The sequence below is a fragment of the Microtus oregoni genome, unplaced genomic scaffold, assembly GCF_018167655.1.
Source record: "Microtus oregoni isolate MIOR12 unplaced genomic scaffold, Mior012 000022F_ref0000154, whole genome shotgun sequence".
In the NCBI taxonomy this organism is placed as follows: Eukaryota; Metazoa; Chordata; class Mammalia; order Rodentia; family Cricetidae; genus Microtus; species Microtus oregoni.
This window is the reverse complement of record NW_024543081.1, coordinates 25,963,929-25,986,266: the sequence shown is the minus strand read 5'-3', so window position 1 is coordinate 25,986,266 and position 22,338 is coordinate 25,963,929. Positions and strand designations below refer to the sequence as shown.

The following is a 22,338-nucleotide window of genomic DNA, read 5'->3' as shown; positions in this document are numbered from 1 at the left end:
CACAAGGTAAAGGTGCTTGTGACCAAAGCTGATGATCTGAGTTGAATCCCTGAAATGCACATGTTAGAAGGAAAACTGACTCCCACACTTATGCTGTAGCATGTACACGAACACATGCAGGCAAGCATACTACCTAAATAAATGTGATAAATTTTTTAATGAACAAATTATTTGTTGGTTACTATTGGACATGTATATTAACTTTAATTAGTACTGCCTAAATTTAACTATGAGAAGCAGAAATTATAGCTAAACTTCTATTGCTTCTTTCAGATCCAATATGCTTTCTCATAGGGAGTCTAAAATAAAATAATAATAATAATTGCTGTTAATTGTATTTTATTGAAAATAATTTTTATACAGTATATTCTGATCACAGTTTGCCCTCCCTCATCTTTTCCCAGGTTCTTCTAAATTCCGCACTCATATGACCCCATGCTTTCTTTGCGTCTCTCTTTAGAAAACAGACAAACCAGAATAAAACAAAAGAAAACAAACATAAAACAAAAACAAAGGAAAAGCTTGTGGAATACATATACACACAGAGAGACACAAACATGGGCGCGCGCACACACACACACACACAAAAGCCATAAAAAACACAACATCAGAAACCATAATATATAAGCAAAGACCAGTAAGGTGAAAAATACGCAAATAGCAGGGTGATAGTGGCAGCACACACATTAATTCCAGCATTCAGAGGCAGAGGCAGGTGGATCTCTGTGTTTGGGCCAGCTTGATCTACACAGAGAAACCCTGTCTCAAAAAACAAACAATGAAAAGAAAAACAAAACAACAACAACAAAAAAAAAAAACGTAAGCATTATGAGACAAAAAAAAATTCTTCAAAAGTATCATTGAGTTTCTTTTGTCTTGGCCATATACTCCTGGGCATGGGGCCTGCCCTTAAGTGTGGTTTTTATACAAAAAGAGAAAAAGTTTTCCTTTGTATGTTGTTGACACTTGGAGAGATAGCTTTTGTGTTAAGGGATAGGGGCTATGTCCACTTGCCCCACTAAGCAGTGGGATGGAATCTGGTTTGATCTGCGTATTGCCAAGGTCTCTGTGAATTCATATGTGTTGTCAGCCCTGTTTTGTCTGTAAAACATGTTTTTGGTGTCTTCCATCTGCACTGCTTCTTGAGTCCTCAGGGGAAGGGTTTGATGAAACATCTCATTTAGGACTAAGTATTTAGAGGTCTCTTACTCTCAGCATATTGCCCAGTTGTGGGTCTCTGTATTTGACCCCAACCGCTTCAGGGCTAAGCTTCTCTTACAGTGGCAAAGCAAACACTGATATGTTTTCAACCAAAAGCCAGGCACTATTGGTTTTTGATTGATAGCTGTAGATATTTGGGATGAAGTACTGGCTTTGGGTAATGCTGGTTTTCATTTGTCCCCCACAGTATTCAGATGCACTTGCCATTCTGAATGTTTTCTACATTTTTCTAAGTGCAAGAAGCATGCGTCCCCCTATTTTGTTACTTATGCAGGATGAATGTGTTACTGAGCAGCTAATACAGAATTAATTATCCAGGTTGGCTTGGTTCATCTTGGTTCTTGCACTTGGAACAGTCTGAAACAGAATTTAAAAGTATTTTATCTTACAGTTACAAATAATAAAATGTCCTTATAATTTTCATGACCTATGCAAACTATTAAAATGATTTAGAAATGAGGTATAAAATTCTGTACTAACACAGATGGAATAATATGTATTCCAGTTAATGCCAACTGCAGGAAGGATTGATACATAAGTCCAGGATGTGACTATCTCCAGCTTTGTAATTATCCCTGAAAGTGTGAAATGATATATTTTAGAATGTTATGTGGTTTTTTTCTACTTTTAGTGTTGTAACTAAGGCTTAAGATTTTCCTATCTGAAATATAAGAATCTTTACCTAGTTGGGGACCTATTTTTTCCACTGAGACCCAATGTTATCATAAGTAAGATACTAGAAACAAATTGATAATCATTGGCAAATGAAAATTTAGTGTCCTCCTAGTAAGTCTTATTGAGGAAACAAACCACTCTTAAAATAGGCCCTTAAAAGTAGGTGGCTCCCGAAAATGAGCTCAACAGCATTTTTGGAGGTTCCTGTTGCATACTATGTCAGGATGCTTCCTATTTTGAAATTTTATTTTTTATTAATTTTGTCTTTTATACACACACACACACACACACACATTTCTCTCTTTTACCTTACAGGTCCTTTGCATATGCATTATGGCTCCAGTTTCGTGTTTTTATAGAATTCCTTAGTGGACAAACAAGTGGATTTCTGTTTTTTGTGCCTTCTCTGACTCTTTTTCTTCTATTTATTTTGTTCAATTCCAGTGTGTTTGTTTTTGTATTATCTTATTATATGTTATTTATTATCATCCCATAAAAGCTTGTTTTCTAATGAGACACAGGAAAGGTGTGACTCCAGATAAGAAGGGAGGTAGGAGGAGCTGGAAGGAATACAGGGAGCGAAATATTATATGAGAAAAAAAGCATTTTTAGTAAAAGGGAAGAAAATATTGGAAATAGAGACTATGGATACTAAACCATAAATTGTGTCTTTCTGGTATAATTCCACTGCCACAGATGTTTTTTTTTTATTTTTGTTGCAATAAATGTGTTGCCAAAAAGCATAATATCTCAAAATATGGACAAAGCAAATAACTTTTTACTGAAAATGTCTCTATATACAGCTATTCTAATTGGTTTAAATTTTTTCTTTTTTTACACGTGAGTTATATCATGGCTTTTCCATTCTTTTCATTTGTTCTCAGTTATAGTTAAATAGAGGATGGCTAAAGATGTTTTTTTCCAGACCTAGTGCTCACTAGGATATGTATTGCTATGAATGTTGAGAAATTCTATGAAAATGAGCTGTTGAATTTTTTTTTTTTTTTTGAGATAGGGTTTCACTCACTATGTAGCTCATGATGCAGACCAAGTTGGTCTTGAACTTCCAAAGATCCTCCTGCTTCTGTCTGAGTGCTGGGATTAAAGGTGGGTACCACCACACCCAGTCTAAGTGTTTTATTGGCATAAAAGATATTCTTTCTAGGTGAATGTAGACACTCCTTTTGGAAGATTATATGCTTAACTCTTCTGATGCCAAGTTCATAAACATTAGAATTAAGCTTTAATATTAAAATTATTTGAGATCAAAGCAAAATGTCTTTTTAACATTTCTGAGAAGTAAAGTGTTTTCTGTTTATCCTTTAGAACTAAAATAAGAATTGTGACTCTGATCTTTTTTATTTCTCTTTCAGTCGCCTAGGTCCGCCTTCCTCCCCCTCTGTAGCTGACAAAGAAGAGAACCCTGCAGTGCTCGCTGAGAGCTGTTTCAGAGAACTGCTGGGCAGAGCAACTTTCGGAAATATGAATAATGCTGTTAGGCCAGTTTTTGCGTGAGTTCTTCTATTTTCCTGGTTATCTGTGACTTTGCTATGTAGTAGTTGTATAAATTGCTTATGAAGTATAAAAACTTTCCAATTAAATTTTTTCACTTGCCATACCAAATAATGCCTTTTTACATGTCAAGTAACATTGTGAAGGTAGCATTGGGCATTCTATTTTCCTTTTTTTCCCTTTAAGTTTAAAGTATAGTATTAAATTTAATGTTGTGTACTCATGTGCATTGAGAAATTAGACAGTGCCACCATGTGAGACACATTGTTTCTCGCCCTTTCTCCCTCCCTCCTTCCTTCCTTCCTTTCTTCCTTCCTTCCTTCCTTCCTTCCTTCCTCTCCCCCCCCCCCTCCCCAGTTCTAGAAACTGAACCTAGCACCTTCCCAGGAGCTATATCTCTGCACCCAGCTTGCCCCCAGCTTTTTTTTTTTAACCTTGGCTGGGAGCTTTTGATTTTGTTCACTTTACTGAGTGAATTTTGTCTTTTACTCAGAATCTAATCAAGTTAAGAATATTGCAGGCCCCACTGGTCCTTACATGATGTCTTCCAGGTTCTTTGAATAATCAGTATCTTGCAGGCAGGGCTTCCAGGTCTTGTGCTCCTTACTCCATCATTGGATGGTACTGCAGTCTGCTATAACATCCTGTGTAATTGCTGTCCTCTTTAAAATTGAGCTTTCCTTTTTAAAGTTCACCATCATCTTCTTTTCACCCTCTGATTATAATAATCGACTTAACATGTGCATGTATATTTTGTGTGTAACATGCATAAATCTTTACTTAGGGCAGGTGTTTTTACTACATGTTCCAAGTTAACTTTTAAATGCAAGAATCATTAAGTGACAAAATTTATTAAAAATCAAGAGTATCATCAGCTCATCAAAACAACGTGTGATCTTCTTTATCACAGTGGCCTTATGGATATGCTACTAAAAAGTAACCAAATTATGTTACCTCCATTAAAAGGGAATTATTTTGACTTAAATCCAAATATTTAGGCTTAATAATGGAATTTGAGCTAGCTAGCCTGTAAGTCAGATTTTACCACATTATCTGTACTTGAACAATTTAAATTAGGCTTGTGTCTCTCCGCTTTAAATTAAAAAGGTTTTCACATAATATATTTTCATCATGCTTTTTCCTTCTAGATCCTCTCCACCTTTGTACCCACCCAACTTTATGTTCTTTCTCTTTCTTTCAATACAAAGAAAAAAAGATAAAAAGGGAGGGGGAAAAAATCTCTCACAAAAATCAAAATAATCTGAAAATGAGTAAGACCAAAAAAAGTACCCAAACAAAGCAAAACAGAACTAAAGGTCTGCAAAAATACCACTGTTTGTTTTGTGCTGACCAGCTACTCCTGTGCATGGGTTCTGTTCTACAGTGTGGTTTGAGAGCCCCAGTGAGACTACATTGAAGAAAACTACAAAGAGCTTCTTGGTTAAGGGTGGGCTCTCTGCCCACATCTCCCACCCAGTGCTGGGACCCTGTCTGGCTTGAACTTTTCCAGATCTAGTACATGCTGCTGCTGCAGTCTCAGAGTTCATGTGTGCATTAATCTTGTTGTATCGGGAAGACATGGTTTCCTTGTATCTAGAAGACAGTTTTTTTGGAGCTATCCATCACTTCTAGCTTTCAACAGCCTTTCTGCCTCCCCTTCTTCTTAGATCTCTGAGCCCTGGGGGAAGTAGTATGATGAAGATGGTGTCATCTATCACTTATAGCTTTAATAGCCTTTCTGCCTCATCTGGCAACCCTTGTGGAGGAGTAGTTTGATAAAGACTTCTCATTAGGACTGGATGCTCTAAAGTTTCTGATTTTCTGCATATTTTCCTATCTGTGTCTCTGTGTTTATTCCCATGTACTGTAAGAAATTTCCTTGATGTGGATTGAGTAAGGCACTGACCTGTAAGTACAGCAGCATGTCACATAGCAAAATAATAGTAGTAGGTTTTCCCCAAGCCACATGAGCAGTGTCAGGCATGGGTTCCATCTCACAGAATGGGACCTAAGTCTAGTCAAAAGGATTCTGGTGACCTCCATATTGTTAGCTGTGCCTCTTGTGCACCAGTAGATTTTGCGGGTAGCTCTCTATTGCAGGTCTCAAGGTTTGTGGCTAGGTGATAATGATGATTATCTTTTTCCTTTGATAACGTACAGAGTACCTTGAATGCTAGTCAGTAGTGATGAAACTTTTAGTTAGATTCCATCTTGACTTTCTCCATGTTCGATGACCTAAGTAAGTGTTGGCTTCATCAACAGGGCTTTGCTCTATCTAATAGCTATTTAATTAATTATAACTGGATATTGTCTACAGTAAGGTATGGCGTAATTTGGAAATATATGAAAAATATCACCAGATGAAAGATATGCACAATAATTATAGATTATGAGAAAAAGTCAAAAAGTCATCTGTCATTTAAAAATAGAAAATTCATAGCTATCTTGAGTTTGGAGTAATGTTTTTTAAGTTAGTTGTAGGTAAATATAAAAAACTACTTTGGTGATTTTATTTCCAAAGTATATTTTAGTTCACCATTGAAATAGGCTTTTTATTTCAATTGTTACTTGATCCATAAAGAAAATAAAAGATTCCTTAAGAATTTGAAATAGCACATTTTCCTTCAACACTGAGTACAAGACAGCTGGCATGCTGGATGCAGTGAAGGGGTTAGTGTGAAATGAGACGAGAAGACTAAACACCAGAGAAATCCCAACATTTTAAGTCTTTAGGTAATTATTGGCAATCTTAGCTGAAAGTTGTAAAATAGCAAGAATTGCCATTTGAAAATGTTAATGGTCAATGTGTTAGTTGTTATAGGAATAAAGTCCTATATTAGAATGTTTCAGGCCTGAGAGTCACAAACACCATGGACACTTAGTATACTAACAATCAAAGTATACTATTTAATCGCCCTTTGCACTACTGTATGGCCAAGCTTAGCAGTTAGAAATGTGTGCCATAGTTAGGAACGTGGAACCCTTGATTTTCGTTTAGAAAGTTTTCTGATTTTTATATTGTTGAAGGTTTTAAAAGAAGGTGTTATTAAAAGCCAAGAGTTCTTAATTTCTAATTGTTATTTACAGGCATTTAGATCATCACAAGCTATGGGATCCTAATGAATTTGCAGTTCACTGCTTTAAGATTATAATGTATTCTATTCAGGTAAGGTTTAATGAACTGCTTGTATTAAATAAGTAGTGGAAAACTAGGATACAAAGCATGGTCTTTGTTTTGTTTTGTTGATTTTCTGAGGCAGCGTCTCATTCTGAGGCTCTGAGTATCCTAAAACTGAACTCAGCGATCAGCCTGCCTCTGCCTCCTAAGTGCTGGAATCAAAGGCCAACACCACTGTAGCTGACACATGGCATGTTCTTATATGTATTTTTCTCATTTACTGCTTGTTTTCTTACTTGCCAAGATGAAACATAAGAGGATTAGATAATTTTATTGTGGCACTTTTAGTGCAGTATGAACTCATATATTGTGTGCTTCTACTATACAGTTGATCTGGCATTGGTTTTCTTTTGTGATAGCTTCTGTTCTTTTTAGAATCTTATGAGCACTGTCTTCTACAAAGGACCACCTTAAAATCTGAAAAGATTTGATTAGTTCTTAATTTAAATGTGATTTCATGTCTTCAGTTTTGATTCTTTCACTATGCATTCTTTTTAATATATTATACTATTTTTAGCTAATCCCTTGTAAGTAGGATGAACATGGGTCCTAATTTCCCTAGGAAAGCCTTAATGTGTATAGTTGTTAAAAACTTCCTCACCCTCAGTTACAGAAGTGTCCTGGTCAGCCAGTAAATTAAATACTTTTAAACAAGGCAGACTTAGCTGCATGTGCTTCATGAGGAGCGTGCAGTTTCCCAGGTAAGAAGTTCAATTCTAGCTTGTGCTGGTAGTGATAGTACTAGTGGTGTGTGTGTGTGTGTGTGTGTGTGTGTGTGTGTGTGTATTGAATGTAGGCACATGTGTGCCATGGCATGCATGTAGAAGTCAGAGGACAGCTCTCAATAATCAGTTCTTATCTTTCACTTGTTGAGGCAGGATATCTCTCTGTCTCTCGCCTCTCTCCTCCTGCATGCATATATTTGCATCTCATGCATGCTCAATATCCAGAGAATCTAGAGGTAGACATCAGATCTTTACAAACAGTTGTGAGCTCCCATGTGGGTACTGGGAGCCATACTCTGGAAGAGCAGCCAGTGTACTTAATCCCCGAGCCATCTTTTAAAACACCCCTGCTCCCACCAACAACAACAACTTAAATACAGTATTTGGTAATTTGCTTTCTTTACTCAAGATGTCATAGTTTCCAATATCACTGTTGTTTAAAGCAATGCTTTTGGGGGGGGGGGGAAGCTACATATAATAAATATCAGTTCTCTATAATGAGTACGATGTACCTTTTCATTCTTACAGATATGCCATGTACATTTATTTGCTCACACATCTTTGTGCTATTTGCTTCCCTTAGGCTCAGTATTCTCACCATGTGATCCAGGAAATTCTTGGACACCTTGACTCTTGTAAGAAAGATTCTCCACGGGTTCGAGCAGGTATCATTCAGGTTCTGTTGGAGGCTGTCGCTATTGCTGCTAAAGGTTCTATAGGTGAGTATCAATAAAACACAAAAGGAATGCATTAATAATATGAAGTGTTTTCCCAGTAGTTGTCTGTGAAGCACCATTTAAGATTTCTCTACATATTTTCAAATGTTCTGTAATTTGAGTGTATATAATCAGTTTTTCCTTCTTTTTTTCTCCCCTCTTTCATTTCCTTTCTCTTGTACTACTTTTACAAAGGGTTTAAAATATGATTTATATACTGAACATTGGGTGAATACAGATTTCAAAAGTGATATAAGTTGAACAATTGAACCTTCTTTCTTTTGTAAATGTCGCTAAGTATTCAACTCAGGGCTGTGCACATCCTAGATAAGTGTACTGCTACTGAGTCAGATCCTAGCTGTCTTTATCGTTTTTGAGATAACATTTTACTAAACATTCTAGGCTGGCCTTCATCTCACTATGTTGCTTATGTAGGCCTTCACCTTGAAACTTTCCTGCCTCAGCCTCTGGAGTAGCTGAACTTTCAGTACCACACTACTACACCTGATTCAGGTTCAGATTTCCTAGTGCGAAAGTCCAAAATCTAAAATGCTTCAATGTTGAAATATTCTCAGTGCTGACATGTCTTGGAAGTGGACTCCACTTGTTTTAATGTAGGAACACTAAAAACCTCTTACCATCTTTGTGTATAAGAAGTATAGAAAGCACTGATGAATTTGGTGTTTGTATTTGAATACTGCCTATAAACTATTTTTGTATACATAGTTATTATCAACACACACAGAAACATATACACATGTGTGCAAACATTACAACAGACATTACTGCAAATAATACCAAACATTTGTGACCGCAGCCATTTTGACGAAGGGCTTCTTCCACATTTAGTTTATGTAGACAATTCTTCATAATTCTCAGTTATAAAGAGAGTTTGATCACATGTAGCCTGAGACAATCAGTAATTAAAAAACTGCAGAAATGTAGATTAGCAAAAGCAGAATACTATGTGGCCCATTTTGCTAGAATGTGTGGGAGAAACGAAAGAAGTATCTTTAAAGTTACAGTGCAAGCAAGTCATTCTGCAGTTCATGGAAGCTTCAAAGACTTAGTAGAGATGTACTGCAGTGTAGTACTGGCTGAGAAGAATTGCTTTCATTGTCTTCAGTGTGATGGAAAAAACTCGACCTTGGGCAGCATGCCTGGGAAGCTGGTAGATTGTAGCGGGTAGCAAAGGGAAAAGAACAAGCCCAGTATCTTGCTGTTTCATTCACATGTAGTTAGGGAAATGAGGGAATAAGATAGAGATACAGGGGCCAAAAGTACAAAACAGATGAGTCACCAAAGTGTCTGGATTATATAGGGAAGAGTCTTTTGGGGGAAGGGCAGACCATCCCCTGGGCTGGAGAGGTCAGGGTAGAGGGTGGGATATGCTAATTATACCCTGAAACAGATAGGGACTGAGAGATGCTGGGAGAACCTGGCATCCAGGTCTTTTTCAGTAAGTTAAATAGGTACCTCAGCCATTGGTCTTGGGTTTGAAACTAACAGGTAGAAAGATTCGGATAGTTTATTATGCAGGTTGTACCAAAGCCAAACAAACAGCAGGTTCCTCATAGATACCCAAAATATGCTTGTAGTGTGACTGTGAGACCTTATTGTTTAGTTATACAACTTAAAGAAAAATGAACTGGATAGCTCATAAATTATTAGGTACTGTTAACAGGAAAAGAAAGTAACTGTAAAGTTTGTTTGGAATTTTGAGAGCTGTTCTTGAGGTTACATCTTCACAAAGATGGTCTTTCACAGGGCCAACAGTGCTGGAAGTCTTCAACACCCTGTTGAAACACCTGCGACTCAGTGTGGAGCTGGAAGCCAATGACAGCCAGCAGGGGTCTGTGGGCAGCATCCCCTTAAGTTCCAAGGACAATGATGAGAAGATTGTGCAGAATGCTATCATTCAGACAATAGGTTTGTGTGTCAGTCTGCAAGCCACTGTATGGTGATATGGAAAATGCTCTTGCATAAGCTGTTTGACTTGGGTAGTACACTTGCCAAAGTAGAGTGATGGTCTAGACCTCTAAAAATTGTGTTTGAAGGAAATAAATATAAGAACACAGTTCTTTACCTGTTTACATTGATTGTCCATATTTTATGCAATTCTTTGATTTGTTTTGGTCTTCTCCCCCATCTCTTTATGTACACAAGTTTGTACATGAATATGTATAACTATATGTCTATAAAAGAAGAGAATATTCATATACATGCTTTTAAAAATAAATTGACTGGGCATAGTAAGTGTATATGTCATGGTTTTTTACTACTAAATTCTTTTTTTTTTATTGAAAAAAATTTTCATACAGTATATTCTGATCATCAGAAAAACGAAGTTCAATTCCCAGTACCCACATGGAGACTAACAACCTTATGTAACTTTAAATGCCCTTCTTATATACCAGGCATGCAGGTGGTACCCAGACATACATGTAGGCAAAATGCATATATACACAGAAAATAATTTTAAAAATAGTTTTGGAGTTATATGGAGAATTTGCCACTTTTCAATTTGTGAAATTTGTCATCATGTATTTATAGGATTTTTTGGAAGTAACTTACCAGACTATCAGAGGTCAGAGATTATGATGTTCATCATGGGAAAAGTGCCTGTTTTTGGAACATCAACTCATACTTTGGATATCAGTCAACTAGGGTATGTTCTCAGATGTAAATGAACCGACTATTGGATTACATGTTTTTAAATCAAAAAATGTTGGTATTTTAAAACTTCAGTAATAAAAAGCAACAGTGTTTTCTTTGGTACTAGACCAGTAGGCTATTAAATCAGGGCTATATACTTACATATTTGGATAATTTTTAACTTACAAATTCTCAAATTTTTTAACTCTTTTATTAATGAGGTGGAAGATTTGTTTGACTTGTGCTTTGTGTATGTCTGCACATATGTTGGATGAAATTTCAAGCTTCCTGAAAGCCTTTAAAACATTGTTAATGAATCAGGAATAATGACTTGGGATGGTAATGTTCCCTCTTTATAGATTTGATTTGGTAATATGCTAAAACATTAGCTAATGTGTTAAAATAATCTCATGTCTTATAAATATATATAGCAATTGGATTTTCATCAAAAAAAATGTCTTTAAACTTAAGGAGATGGAAATACTGAGTACCGGATTGGATTGCTGCGTATTTATTCATGTTTAGCATACCATAGCCATCATTCAGTATAGTCAAATAAGTGCAGAAAAGGCACTGTCAGCTGGAGAAAGTACATGGGTGAACATGCTTTCTTAGCAGTAGGTGGGTAAGAGTGGTGGCAGAACTAATAAATAGAAAAGGGGTTGGTTATCAATGGCACAAGGAGTAAAAGTCAACTAAAGGATATTTTCTTCTTATAATAATTATTGTAGTTCTATCCTTTTATGATGAAGAATATGAGAAATTGATATTTGTGTGTAAAATATGATATGCAGATATATGAACTTAGCATTTCCATCTCTAAATGTAATCCCTGTTCACAGAGGACAGTTGGCATTTTCATACATTCTTGGGTCACCACGTCTTGAACTTGGAGGATTTAATCTTTGTATCAACACATCAGTTTGTTCTTGAATACCAATAGTTTGACTTTTCTTGTTTAAATTTTTTAACATTTATCTATTTTAATAAATATAAAATTTATTTTGGTGTATAAAGTGAGTCATGGCATAAGCAGTTATAAAAATATGTAAAATATTTAGCCAATAAGAATAAAGTTTTTAAGTCAGAAAAAGATATTTATGTAGATGAAGTTAATATAAATAAATGTAAATTAGTAATACCAATACTTCATATATTTCAGAGATTTGGGAACCAGGAGGATTCAGATAATGTTGCTGAGATCTTTGCTTATGGTAAGGAGTTTGATAGAAGTGAGGGGAGCATCCCTTAAATACTGAAAAGAGTGTGTCACCGCCAGCTTCAGACTCTGCTGCTTTTCTCTGTGGTTTGTTCACTTGAGTATCTCTCCCTTTATCCTCTGTTCTGCCATTCTTCACTATTCAGTGCTTGCCTGTCCTGTCATTTTGTTTTATCTTTATTATGATCAAGCTCACAGAAGGCAGAAACAACTTCCATCATGTCGGTAGAGATACCTACGCTCAAAGAAGTTAGACGGAAATAATTGAAGAGATCCAGGGTCACACAATAGAATTCAGATAGGAAAACCCATAGTGCCTTCTACATTCTGTTCAGACAGTGGCTTCTTGTTAGTGATTACTTGTCATTTTATATTAGAGTGGGAATAGATACAGAAAAGAAAAACAAAAAAAAAAAGCACAACAGAGGTCCTCTGGAACTATATGCTAAATACACTCATTTTTTTTTCCTTTCTTACCTTTGAATTATACAGTTTCCCCCTCCTCTGCTTGTTTTCAAATTCTCTAATTATTATTGTTATATTATGCAAATATGCACGTAACTGCAACTTGCTGAGTCCTTTTATTGTTGGTTTTAGGTATGACAGCTTAGGGGCTTGTCTCTGGGGAAGATTATTCTCCCTCTCTCAACAGTCTTTAATTCCCTGTAGCTCTTCTTCTGGGGGTGCAGCTTTGTGCGATTTCTCCTATCCATGTTGGTGTGTCATGGTGTTGCCATTCTTCAGGTCTTGATAAAGATACTTCATTTTTGTTTTACTCCTGGGATCATGTCAAGGACAAAGTAGAGACTGGGTCTTTGAAATGTGTACCCTTTTAGCCAGTACGTTCTAAGTTCATTTGAGAGACCTTTTTTGTAAGTGTTATTTCACTCTTTGTTTCATACTCAGGTACAGAAGAATCTGGTTTCAGTTTCAATTCTCTTCCTGGTGCTTGTTATATAGGATTTTAAATTGAGCTACAGCCATATTTATCAATCCCATCCTACTTGTCCTCTTTATTTGTTGTGTCTACCTTAAAATAACATCTTTATAAACCAATGACATAAACACTGTTGATTCACTTTCCTTATAAAATTTTCTAAGGTTTGACTCTAATTCTTTATAGGAAACAAATTTTACAAATATTAATATGCCACCATACTTTTTATACTAATTATATTGTAAGTCAGCTTTGTGCATTCTTCTTTGGTGGGTTTTAAATGTTTAATAGTACTTAAGTATATTCTCCTTCAAAGTTTAAAAATTGGAGAAGTTTTGACCATGAATGTCAAATCGAGTAGCAAAATACAATTTTCCAAACTGAAAATGTGTTACTGTTCCCAGTGGTTTTCTTTAAAATAATAGCTTACAGGGTCAGACTTTCCACCTGCTCTCCCTGTATCTGTCCCATGTCCTTGTATGATACACCCTGCCTATGCCCTGGCTTTCTCTCTGTAAGGGAGAGAGTAGCCTGCCTCGCACAGTGTGGTCAGGACAGAGTTGACAGGCATGCAATTGAGCCTCACATGGGACCACATACCAGATGTGTGATGATCATCTTATTCTTGTTATAAATAATGCTCTTAAAATGCTAAAATCCTGGCTACCATACTGATTTCCTTTATATACTTCCTCAGACTTTTGCCCATAGTTTCTGATTTCCTAAATTTATGATTAAAAAAAAAATAATGTGAGAATTTTGCCTAAGAAGGACTCATGAGAACTTTGTTGATTTTCCCCTCGTAATCAGGTGACTTCTGGATACAAAGCCAAGACAATTGTTACTGCTCTGCCCGGGTCGTTTCTGGACCCTCTGTTATCGCCATCCCTCATGGAAGATTATGAGCTGAGGCAGTTAGTCCTGGAAGTAATGCACAACCTCATGGATCGCCATGACAATAGGGCGAAGCTCCGCGGCATCAGGTGATTCGCTGTGCTTCCTGAGAGCTCTTGGTTTTCTCAGTCACCATGCTGAATTGTGCTTGTGAGCATGCCCGTGTCTGTGTGGGATGTTTAATTGGTATCAATATGATTTTTTAATATGTTTTAAAATAATGTGATGGACTCTCATTCAGTGTGCTCTACAGAGTGCTAATCTAGAAATTATTACTTATATTAATTAAGAACTGTTTTGTTTTAGTTTTACTTTAAGCCTAAGAATGGCACTATGAATGAAGATGATATAATTCTTAGTTAAGCATGGAAATCAAGTAATATCATTTCATATAAACATTTAAAATGTAGATGTGACCAACTGAGTTCAAATGTAATCTCCCACAAAATACAAGGTCTTATAGCCAAACGTGCTATTCATTTAAAGTTGTTGATATATTGTTTCTAGAATTATACCAGATGTCGCTGACTTGAAGATAAAAAGAGAAAAAATTTGTAGACAAGATGCAAGCTTCATGAAAAAGGTAAGGTCATCTTTTTAAAGAGTGTCTGAAATGTATCTTATATCCCTTTAAATGTCAGACGGTTTTATACTGATCTGTGGGCTTAAAAGGAAGCCATAGAATTTGGAGTGAAAGACCTCTCACTGCCAACTTCAGCCTGCCTTATATGACCACAGTACCAACTTTGACTCCTTGAGCCTGTGTTTGGATGTAAGATTGCTAGGCTGCACAGTTGTTTTGAATTTCTCCATTTGAAGGGAATTCCTGCTCTGCCCTCCTTGGGAACCAAATATGCATTCTGGTTTTTCTTAAGTACCTTTTATGTAGACAGAACTGTACTGGAGTTTGTTGCTTGTTAGGTGTTTTTCTGTATACTGTTTGGGAAATGTGTTAGGCATTATGTCTACCTTTAACACATGGGTGAATTTAGGAAACTGGTAAATTGATCAGGCTTCTTGTGTATTTTACTAATCATGCAAAACTTGAGCAGGACATTTCGTTCTATCACCATCTTTAGTGTTTCTGTCTTTGTCATTATGTTGATGATGTGCTTCAATTTAACATTGATTAATTAATCAGATTCCTTCAGTAAACATAATTCTTTTGAGTTCATCTTTATTGTATTCCAGAAACAGGGAAGTAAGGTTTTCTTTGTTTTATTTCTTGGTTTTGAGTATTTCTCAGTATTACCCATTTATCAAATTTGTCCCAAATGCTAAGAAACTTTTAACCATGAATGAGTTTTGAAAACTCAGTTGATAATTTGGAGAGATTTTTTTATAGTATATGATGGTCATAAATGTCCTTCAACTCTAAATCTGGATTCATTTTTTGTTTGTTTCAATAGTCATAGAAGCAATGCTTCTTTCCACTAGACTTCAGCTTCTGTGAGCCATTAGGCTGCTGGACCATGCCGGGTCTGCTATCTTTTAAGATGTTCATAATTATGCTTTGATTTTAAAGTTTTAAATGACTTTGTGCCTCATAGTGTACGGAACCTAGGACAGTCCAGCTGATATTTTGGGAGCATCCTAAATCCTGAAACTGATTTTCCATCAGAGAAGCTTTAGCCTTTAAACTAGGAAACCTCTTTTATTTCCCATTCCTCCTGAGCCTTATGTGGAAAACAGCTGCTCCCATTTTGTTTCCTACCACAGTCCAGTCCACAATTCTCACCTTGCAAAAGTGCTCATGTAATTTAGGAAAAAATTACTGTTTATTTTGAAATGTAAATACATATGCATTGTTATTTTACTTATTTTAAAGTGAACTAAAAGCATCCCCTTTTTAAAGTCCATAGTCTTTCTTAGAGGAAATCACTGGAATTTTTATAATATTATCCAGTTTTGTTAGTTTTTGTATGCTGAATGAAAAGAACAATAAATCATATGTTCTTTTATATTTAATTTTTTCAGTGTAGTGGTGTTTTGGTAAAATTCATCTTATGTGTATTACTATTACAATGTGTGTTGTAATATAATGCAAGTTATTTGTTGGCAGTCATTTGGGCTGGTTCCTGTTGGGCTTCCTCAAACAATGCTGTGCAACCATGCTTGTGTGTGAATTATGCTGTACAATACCCATTTCCCCATGGCAGTCCATATCAGGGATTCTTGAGAATAACTTCAAATGATGCAAATGCGCTAGAGAACACCCGTTTACTTTGTGCAGTCATTGCTCTTTTTTATGCTACGTTGTTAACATACAGAAGTATCTTTTTCTGTATCTTTCAGAATGGGCAGCAGCTATATAGGCACATATATCTGGGCTGCAAAGAGGAAGACAACGTTCAGAAAAACTATGAGCTCCTTTATACATCCCTGGCTCTTATAACTATCGAACTAGCCAATGAAGAGGTGGTTATTGACCTCATTCGATTGGCCATTGCTTTACAGGTATGCTTTATAACTTTCCACTAAAGAAAAAATTCTTTTTAGTGAATTAAATATCACTTATAGCGAGATATGATATTCAAGACCATGGATTTTGAGTGGCAGGGTTTTTGGTTGCATATTCAATTAAAGTGAACAACTCTGTGCTAAGAGCCATTCAAGACCTTTCAGCAGATGATGAAAACAGCAGTCCTGTACCTTTACTTCTGTCCAGGAGATAGGGTGGTCACTAAAATAATTATTATAGGTGTGGCACTGTTTAGTTGGAGTTAAGTGCTATATAACAAAAGGACAATGTGTACTGCGTGTGTGTTTTTTTCAGCTGTCTAAACTTTCTTCAGTTTTCCAGTGTAATCACTGGGAATATGCTGATGGAGTATGAGAACCTGATCTTTCAAATTTATTTTCTACTGAAGGACAGCGCTATTATCAACGAAGATAACCTGCCAATGTTTCATCGGTGTGGAATCATGGCACTGGTTGCAGCATATCTCAACTTTGTGAGTCAGATGATAGCTGTTCCAGCATTCTGCCAGCATGTTCGCAAGGTGAGAGACCTAGAAAGTTCCTAGCCTGAGTTTTGTGTCAAATCAGCTAATTTCTGAAGAGTCATTTTTTTTCTAACATACACACACACATATATACTTATATACACACATCTATATATATTTATATAAATACATATATTTTAATCATTATATGTAATTTAAGGTAAATATATATATATATAATTAGGATAATTTTGCAAAGTAAGATTAAGATAATTCTGAAGAAACATGAGGTACAAAAGTACAGTTGATATTGTCTATTTTGGTTGTTACAGTCTTTGAGGTAATTGTTGAATAGAATACAGTTTTCTTCTCTCCTTTCCACTGAGCAGTTGTGACTTGTTATCTTAAGCTTTCTTCAGTTAAATGTTGTTTGTTTATGTTGTATAAGGCAAAGCTGAAGTTGCAAGATTAATGCTCCTTTTTTAAATTTTATTACCTTTCAGCGGTGTTTAATTTTTTTCAGTGGTCATTCCAGTTACTAACATGATTTCATACATATTTCAGAGTCCTTAATGTGGCAGAAATATGCCACAATTGAAAGCCTTTGTCAAAGAACCCTGTTTTCATGAGATCTTAAAGTACATCATGCTAAAATGTAGGTTTTGGGAGCATTCATAAGAGCAAAACTCATTCATTTTAAACTCATTTATGCATTGTGTATTGTCAGAATGGTGCAGACCCTTTATTGAGACACCCCCCACTGCACCCCAGGGCACTGAGCCCTGAGCACTACTGAGCACACAGTGGGGAGCTTGTGAGGGTTCTAAAAGAGGTCTGCATTGCTTGGCTACTTAAGAAAATGTGTGCTCTGTTTCTTCTTAGGGTGATTTAGCAAATGTAACACATCATTTTTTACTGGCTCGTATACTTTATTATTAAACTTTTAATAGCTGTTGAATTTTTAGTATCATGTGAAAACAGAAGGAACTTAGTTTGAATTCAAAGATATACTCGTGGTGTTTCATGTAAATGCTTAAGGGTTTCTTTTTGGTTTTGCTCTTAGTTATTTTGTAAATGTTCACTACAAGGTCTTAAGAAAAAGATTTTTAATTTCACTTTTGTTTTGTGTTTGCTTGCTTTCAGGTTATTGAAACTCGAACTATGGAAGCCCCTTATTTTCTACCAGAGCATATTTTCAGAGATAAGTGCATGTATGCACATTCTTTATAATTGATGGAAAGGTTGACCATAGAGAGAAGAGTCAATAATAATTACAAAGGAGTAACTATTGTTCTAGGTTTATAATTATAGTAATTGTGTCATTACTGGCATTTAACTCTTACATAATACTTTGACTCTATAGTTGTAGATGATGCATATAGACCTGAAAATGCAAAGTTTATCCCCTTTTAAAATGTGATAATATATTTCTTAATTATAACATTTTGCTCTGTGTGCTCATATAAATGAGCTGTCTTGTAAGAGTATAGTTTTCTTGTTGAAGATTTCTGGTAACATAACAACATGTAAAATTGTGGTACAGAAACAAAAGCAAATTCATATGCTGTACCTTCTTCCTGCTATTCCACAGGAAAATAAATGCACGCTGATAATCCTTTTTTCACACTTGAGCTCTAAGACAGGAAGCTCAGCATTGAAAACACAGGGTAATGACCACAGTGGGAAAAGAGAGGGCACCTCTTGTGACTGGTGTGGCTTGTCTGTCACCATGCTGGTCCTGCGCTTTACATTCACACTCAGCTGTGTTTTCTCTCTCATTACATTTTGCTTAGTGTGAAAATTAAAGACTGAGTCTAGTATTCTTCATCTTATAATGTCCAATAATATCCAGACATCAGCAGAGTGACAGGGCTAAGTTTACTAATGAAGTCTGATTGGGGAAAGAGCCCTAACAACCTAGACTTGGTTACAAAGCGCATAGGCTTGTTTTTCGTCCCCAAGTAACTTGTACTTCTGTCTAAAATATTGAGACCTTTACTGTAGAAGTTGATGCTTAGGAATCAATATCTAATGATTGTTGTTTTTATCAACTTGACAGGCTTCCGAAATCGTTAGAGAAGCACGACAAAAGTTTATATTTTCTGACCAACAAAATTGCAGAGTCCCTTGGTGGAAGCGGGTACAGTGTGGAGAGGCTCTCAGTTCCTTATGTGCCACAGGTGACAGGTATGTTCAGTAATCGTCCTGCCGTGCAATGAGGAGTGAAGGTTAGGTTTGTGGCTATACTAATATACCATGGCTTACTTTTTAAAGGTGACTTTGTATTGTATGTGTGTAAGTGTTGTGCCTGCATTGCCTACATGTGTACCATGTTTGTACAGTGCTCATGCTGGCAAGAAGGCAGCTTTGGAACCTCCGGACCTTTTGTGGGTGCCGAAAACGGAGCTCAGGCCCTCTGCAGAGCAGTTAGTGCTTTTAGCCATGAGCCAGCTCCCAGCCCCTCATTAGTTGTTTTGATTTTGTTTGTTTGTTTGTTTTTCTTTTTTAAAGCTATTTTAAATGTTTTCTACTTTTAAATACTGCTTTAGAAACCTTTCTCTAAAGCTTTAGATATAGGAACGATTGATAGGAATTTACCATAAGGAAATCAAGAGGTCAGCTTTCCTGTTATTTTTAATCTATTATTTCTTCATGTATTTCAACTTTAATATTTCTTTTTTTCTTTTTTTTTGGTTTTTCGAGACAGGGTTTCTCTGTGGTTTTGGAGCCTGTCCTGGAACTAGCTCTTGTAGACCAGGCTGGTCTCGAATTCACAGAGATCCGCCTGCCTCTGCCTCCCAAGTGCTGGGATTATAGGCGTGCGCCACCACCGCCTGGCAACTTTAAGATTTCTTAAACAGTGAAGCAAAGTGAAATCTTTTGTCATTGAACAATACTGTTGCACATTTGTCATTTGGAAGACTACAGACCATTTCTGAAAAGTAACCTGCCAATTTCTTGTATATTAATTAATGTGTATTTTTTTCTGTTTTTAAAAATAATGCCACTGTATTTGAAGATAAATTGCATGATATCTAGCATTTAATTTTTGTTCTAAAAATTAAAAATCAGTTTCATTCACTCTGATATTCAGTTAATGTATATATATGAATGTTACCTTGATGGAAGAAATAGTTTCCTTTTAAGATAGATATCTCTATTATATAAAAAGAACCATTTGATTCTAGTCAGATAATTTTATGTATTAATTACCAAAAGTAATATAATCTTTATATATAGCTTTTACCAATCTGAAGCTAACCTGGGCTGCATAGCAAGTTTTGGCCAGCCTAGGCTACATAATAAGAACTTCACCAAAAAAAAAAAGTAACAAAATAACAACAAAACAAAAATAAATAAATAAACCACCTCAGAACTCTGTGATTTAGTTTTGTTTCTTTTGGGGGGTGTTAAGCATTTAAAATATTAAACAATTATACTTTGGATTTAGCTATCTTTTCTTCAGTCCCAAAGCCTCCTAAACGCAGGCAGAAACGCAAAGGTAACTCCACCTGGTGTAGTGTAGCCTGCCCTGTCCCAAGCCTGCCCTTCCTGTAGGAAAGCCATTCCCTGGATGTTTAGAAAATGGAGCCGTAGGCTGTGTCTTCTGCCTGTCATTAGCTGTTAACTCTGTTCTATGTCCTTATCCCTTATGTACTTTATTCTCTCTCCTTTTCCCTGTTGACGTCTCTGTAGTTTGTGGTGAGAATTACAGTGTGTATTTTCACGTGTGCTTTGGCTCTTTTTTAATTCCTTTTCCGTCAGACAAGCTCCATTCTTTTCCTCAGTGTCTCTTTATCCCAAGCTAGGAGGAGTCTGAATATTTCAGGGCATAATTAATTTTATGTCTGTATAGAAATTCCTAAGTGCAAGTAAACTTTTCTGATTTATAAGGAATGATGTTTTTAATCTGTTGTGTGGAACTTGTCTCATGCAGGAGTCCTACGAGTGTTATTTTATGTGATATTCGGTTATACCTAGTTATTACCTTTTTTTCTGTGTAGTAGCTTTCTGCTGTTGATTTTTTTAAATTATGAGCAGTTAAAAACAATAAAACAAAAGTAAAAGCAAAATATAGTACTGGAGAGATGGCTCACAGGTTAAGAGCACTGACTGCTCTTCCAGAGGTCCTGAGTTCAATTCCCAGCAACCACCTAGTGACCCACAACCATCTCTAATAAAATCTGGTGCCCTCTTCTGGTATGCAGGTGTATATGCAGGCAGAACACTATATACATAATAAATAAATCTTTTTTTAAAAGCAAAATTTATTTAGTGTGTTGGCTAGCATGCACCACCCACAACCACTATAATATTAGCTCCATTTATCATATTTTGTGCCTAGCATTGAGAACACTGTGTTTCTATTCCTACTTAATCCTTACACTAGCTTAATGAAGAATGTAGCATTTTCTTCTCTATGCATGAGAAGTGAGGTTGATAATAAGTAATTTGATTAAATGACACACTAAGTTTAGCTGTCTCTATGCTCTTTTAAATACTTAATAATTTATTTGATTTCACAATTTTCAATGAGATCAAAGATTTCGCATGCATTCAGAATAATTGATGTCAGCTGTGAGCAATAATCAACATCTTTCTTTTATTTGAGTCATGTAACTATGAGACTAACCCATGTACCACTCCAAGACCTGACAGCAAGGGATATAGCTCAGTGGTAAAGCATTTGACTACAAAGTGATGGAGATCGCATTTTTATTTCCCTGTTTATTGAGAGAATGAGAAAATGAAAATACTAAGACATTAGCAGAAGGCCGGATGTGGTGTCATATGATAGTAATCCTAGCACCCATGTCAGGTGTGCTAGTTTGGATTGCTTCTTAACTGATCAGGCCTACTACTGCATGTTAGGCATTGAAGGAGGTGATACTGGGAAGGTTCTGATTTTCATAAAGCAAGGTTTCAGTATTTCCTTTTTAAGTATGGTTTCTCTTGAACCACAAAGCACAGGTGGTTGAAGGACTTTGTTAATATTATAAATGTAGGGCAGAAGTTTAAATCATTGTAGGTTCTAGTATGACAACCAGTGGGGCTCTTGTAAAATTTCTTAAAGGGGATGATTAGGATGTGGAATGAAATCACAGTGCATGATTGCTAAATTCTGAAGTAACTGTGTGCTTACTGGTGCTCTAAACAAAGGCTTCCCTAATGAGACTACTTATGAAGGAGTCTTGACATTACTCTCATTGGGTAATTAGACAGTCAACCCAATGTGTGCAGCCTCTTCCATATCTATCTCTCTTATACATACATCATAATTATGTATTTGTAGTGACACAGAAATCTTAGGGAGTTATGCATTGGACAGTAGGCTTATACGGCTGTTTATAAGTCATAAGTAGGATGGAAAGTTCTGTACTTCAGAAACAGTTCTACTAGGCACCTTAGGAAGACACAGTAGAAGGTTATCCCTGTACTTCTGTAATGATGAATTAGAAGTTAGAGATACTAACTTGACATTCAGAAGAGAAGCGATGGTGCTGAGTCCTGGGGAGCTTCACTGGTATTTGTAGAGTGTCTCCGGGGTGCCTGCTATAGCCCAGAGTGTTATTGACCAAGGAGATCCCTTGATGAGAGTAGAACAGGGCCCACTTTGGCTGTTGTTACTATTTGTAAGTGTCATCTGCAGCACAGAGCAAG

The 22,338-nt window shown here is 36.1% G+C and overlaps 1 protein-coding gene across 3 annotated transcripts in view; it reads left to right on the top strand.

The window, feature by feature from the left end:
- Positions 1 to 22,338, top strand: part of Efr3a (EFR3 homolog A) — an 80,415-nt gene that overhangs the window by 45,977 nt on the left and 12,100 nt on the right. For all 3 annotated transcript variants that reach the window (XM_041672082.1, XM_041672081.1, XM_041672083.1), the window contains 12 exons: positions 3,270 to 3,407; positions 6,496 to 6,574; positions 7,895 to 8,030; positions 9,795 to 9,956; positions 10,581 to 10,695; positions 11,845 to 11,896; positions 13,649 to 13,821; positions 14,240 to 14,315; positions 16,028 to 16,189; positions 16,603 to 16,734; positions 17,821 to 17,888; positions 18,737 to 18,864. In XM_041672082.1, coding sequence (XP_041528016.1) covers positions 3,270 to 3,407; positions 6,496 to 6,574; positions 7,895 to 8,030; positions 9,795 to 9,956; positions 10,581 to 10,695; positions 11,845 to 11,896; positions 13,649 to 13,821; positions 14,240 to 14,315; positions 16,028 to 16,189; positions 16,603 to 16,734; positions 17,821 to 17,888; positions 18,737 to 18,864 — 1,421 coding nt within the window. The remainder of the gene's footprint in view (positions 1 to 3,269; positions 3,408 to 6,495; positions 6,575 to 7,894; positions 8,031 to 9,794; positions 9,957 to 10,580; positions 10,696 to 11,844; positions 11,897 to 13,648; positions 13,822 to 14,239; positions 14,316 to 16,027; positions 16,190 to 16,602; positions 16,735 to 17,820; positions 17,889 to 18,736; positions 18,865 to 22,338) is intronic.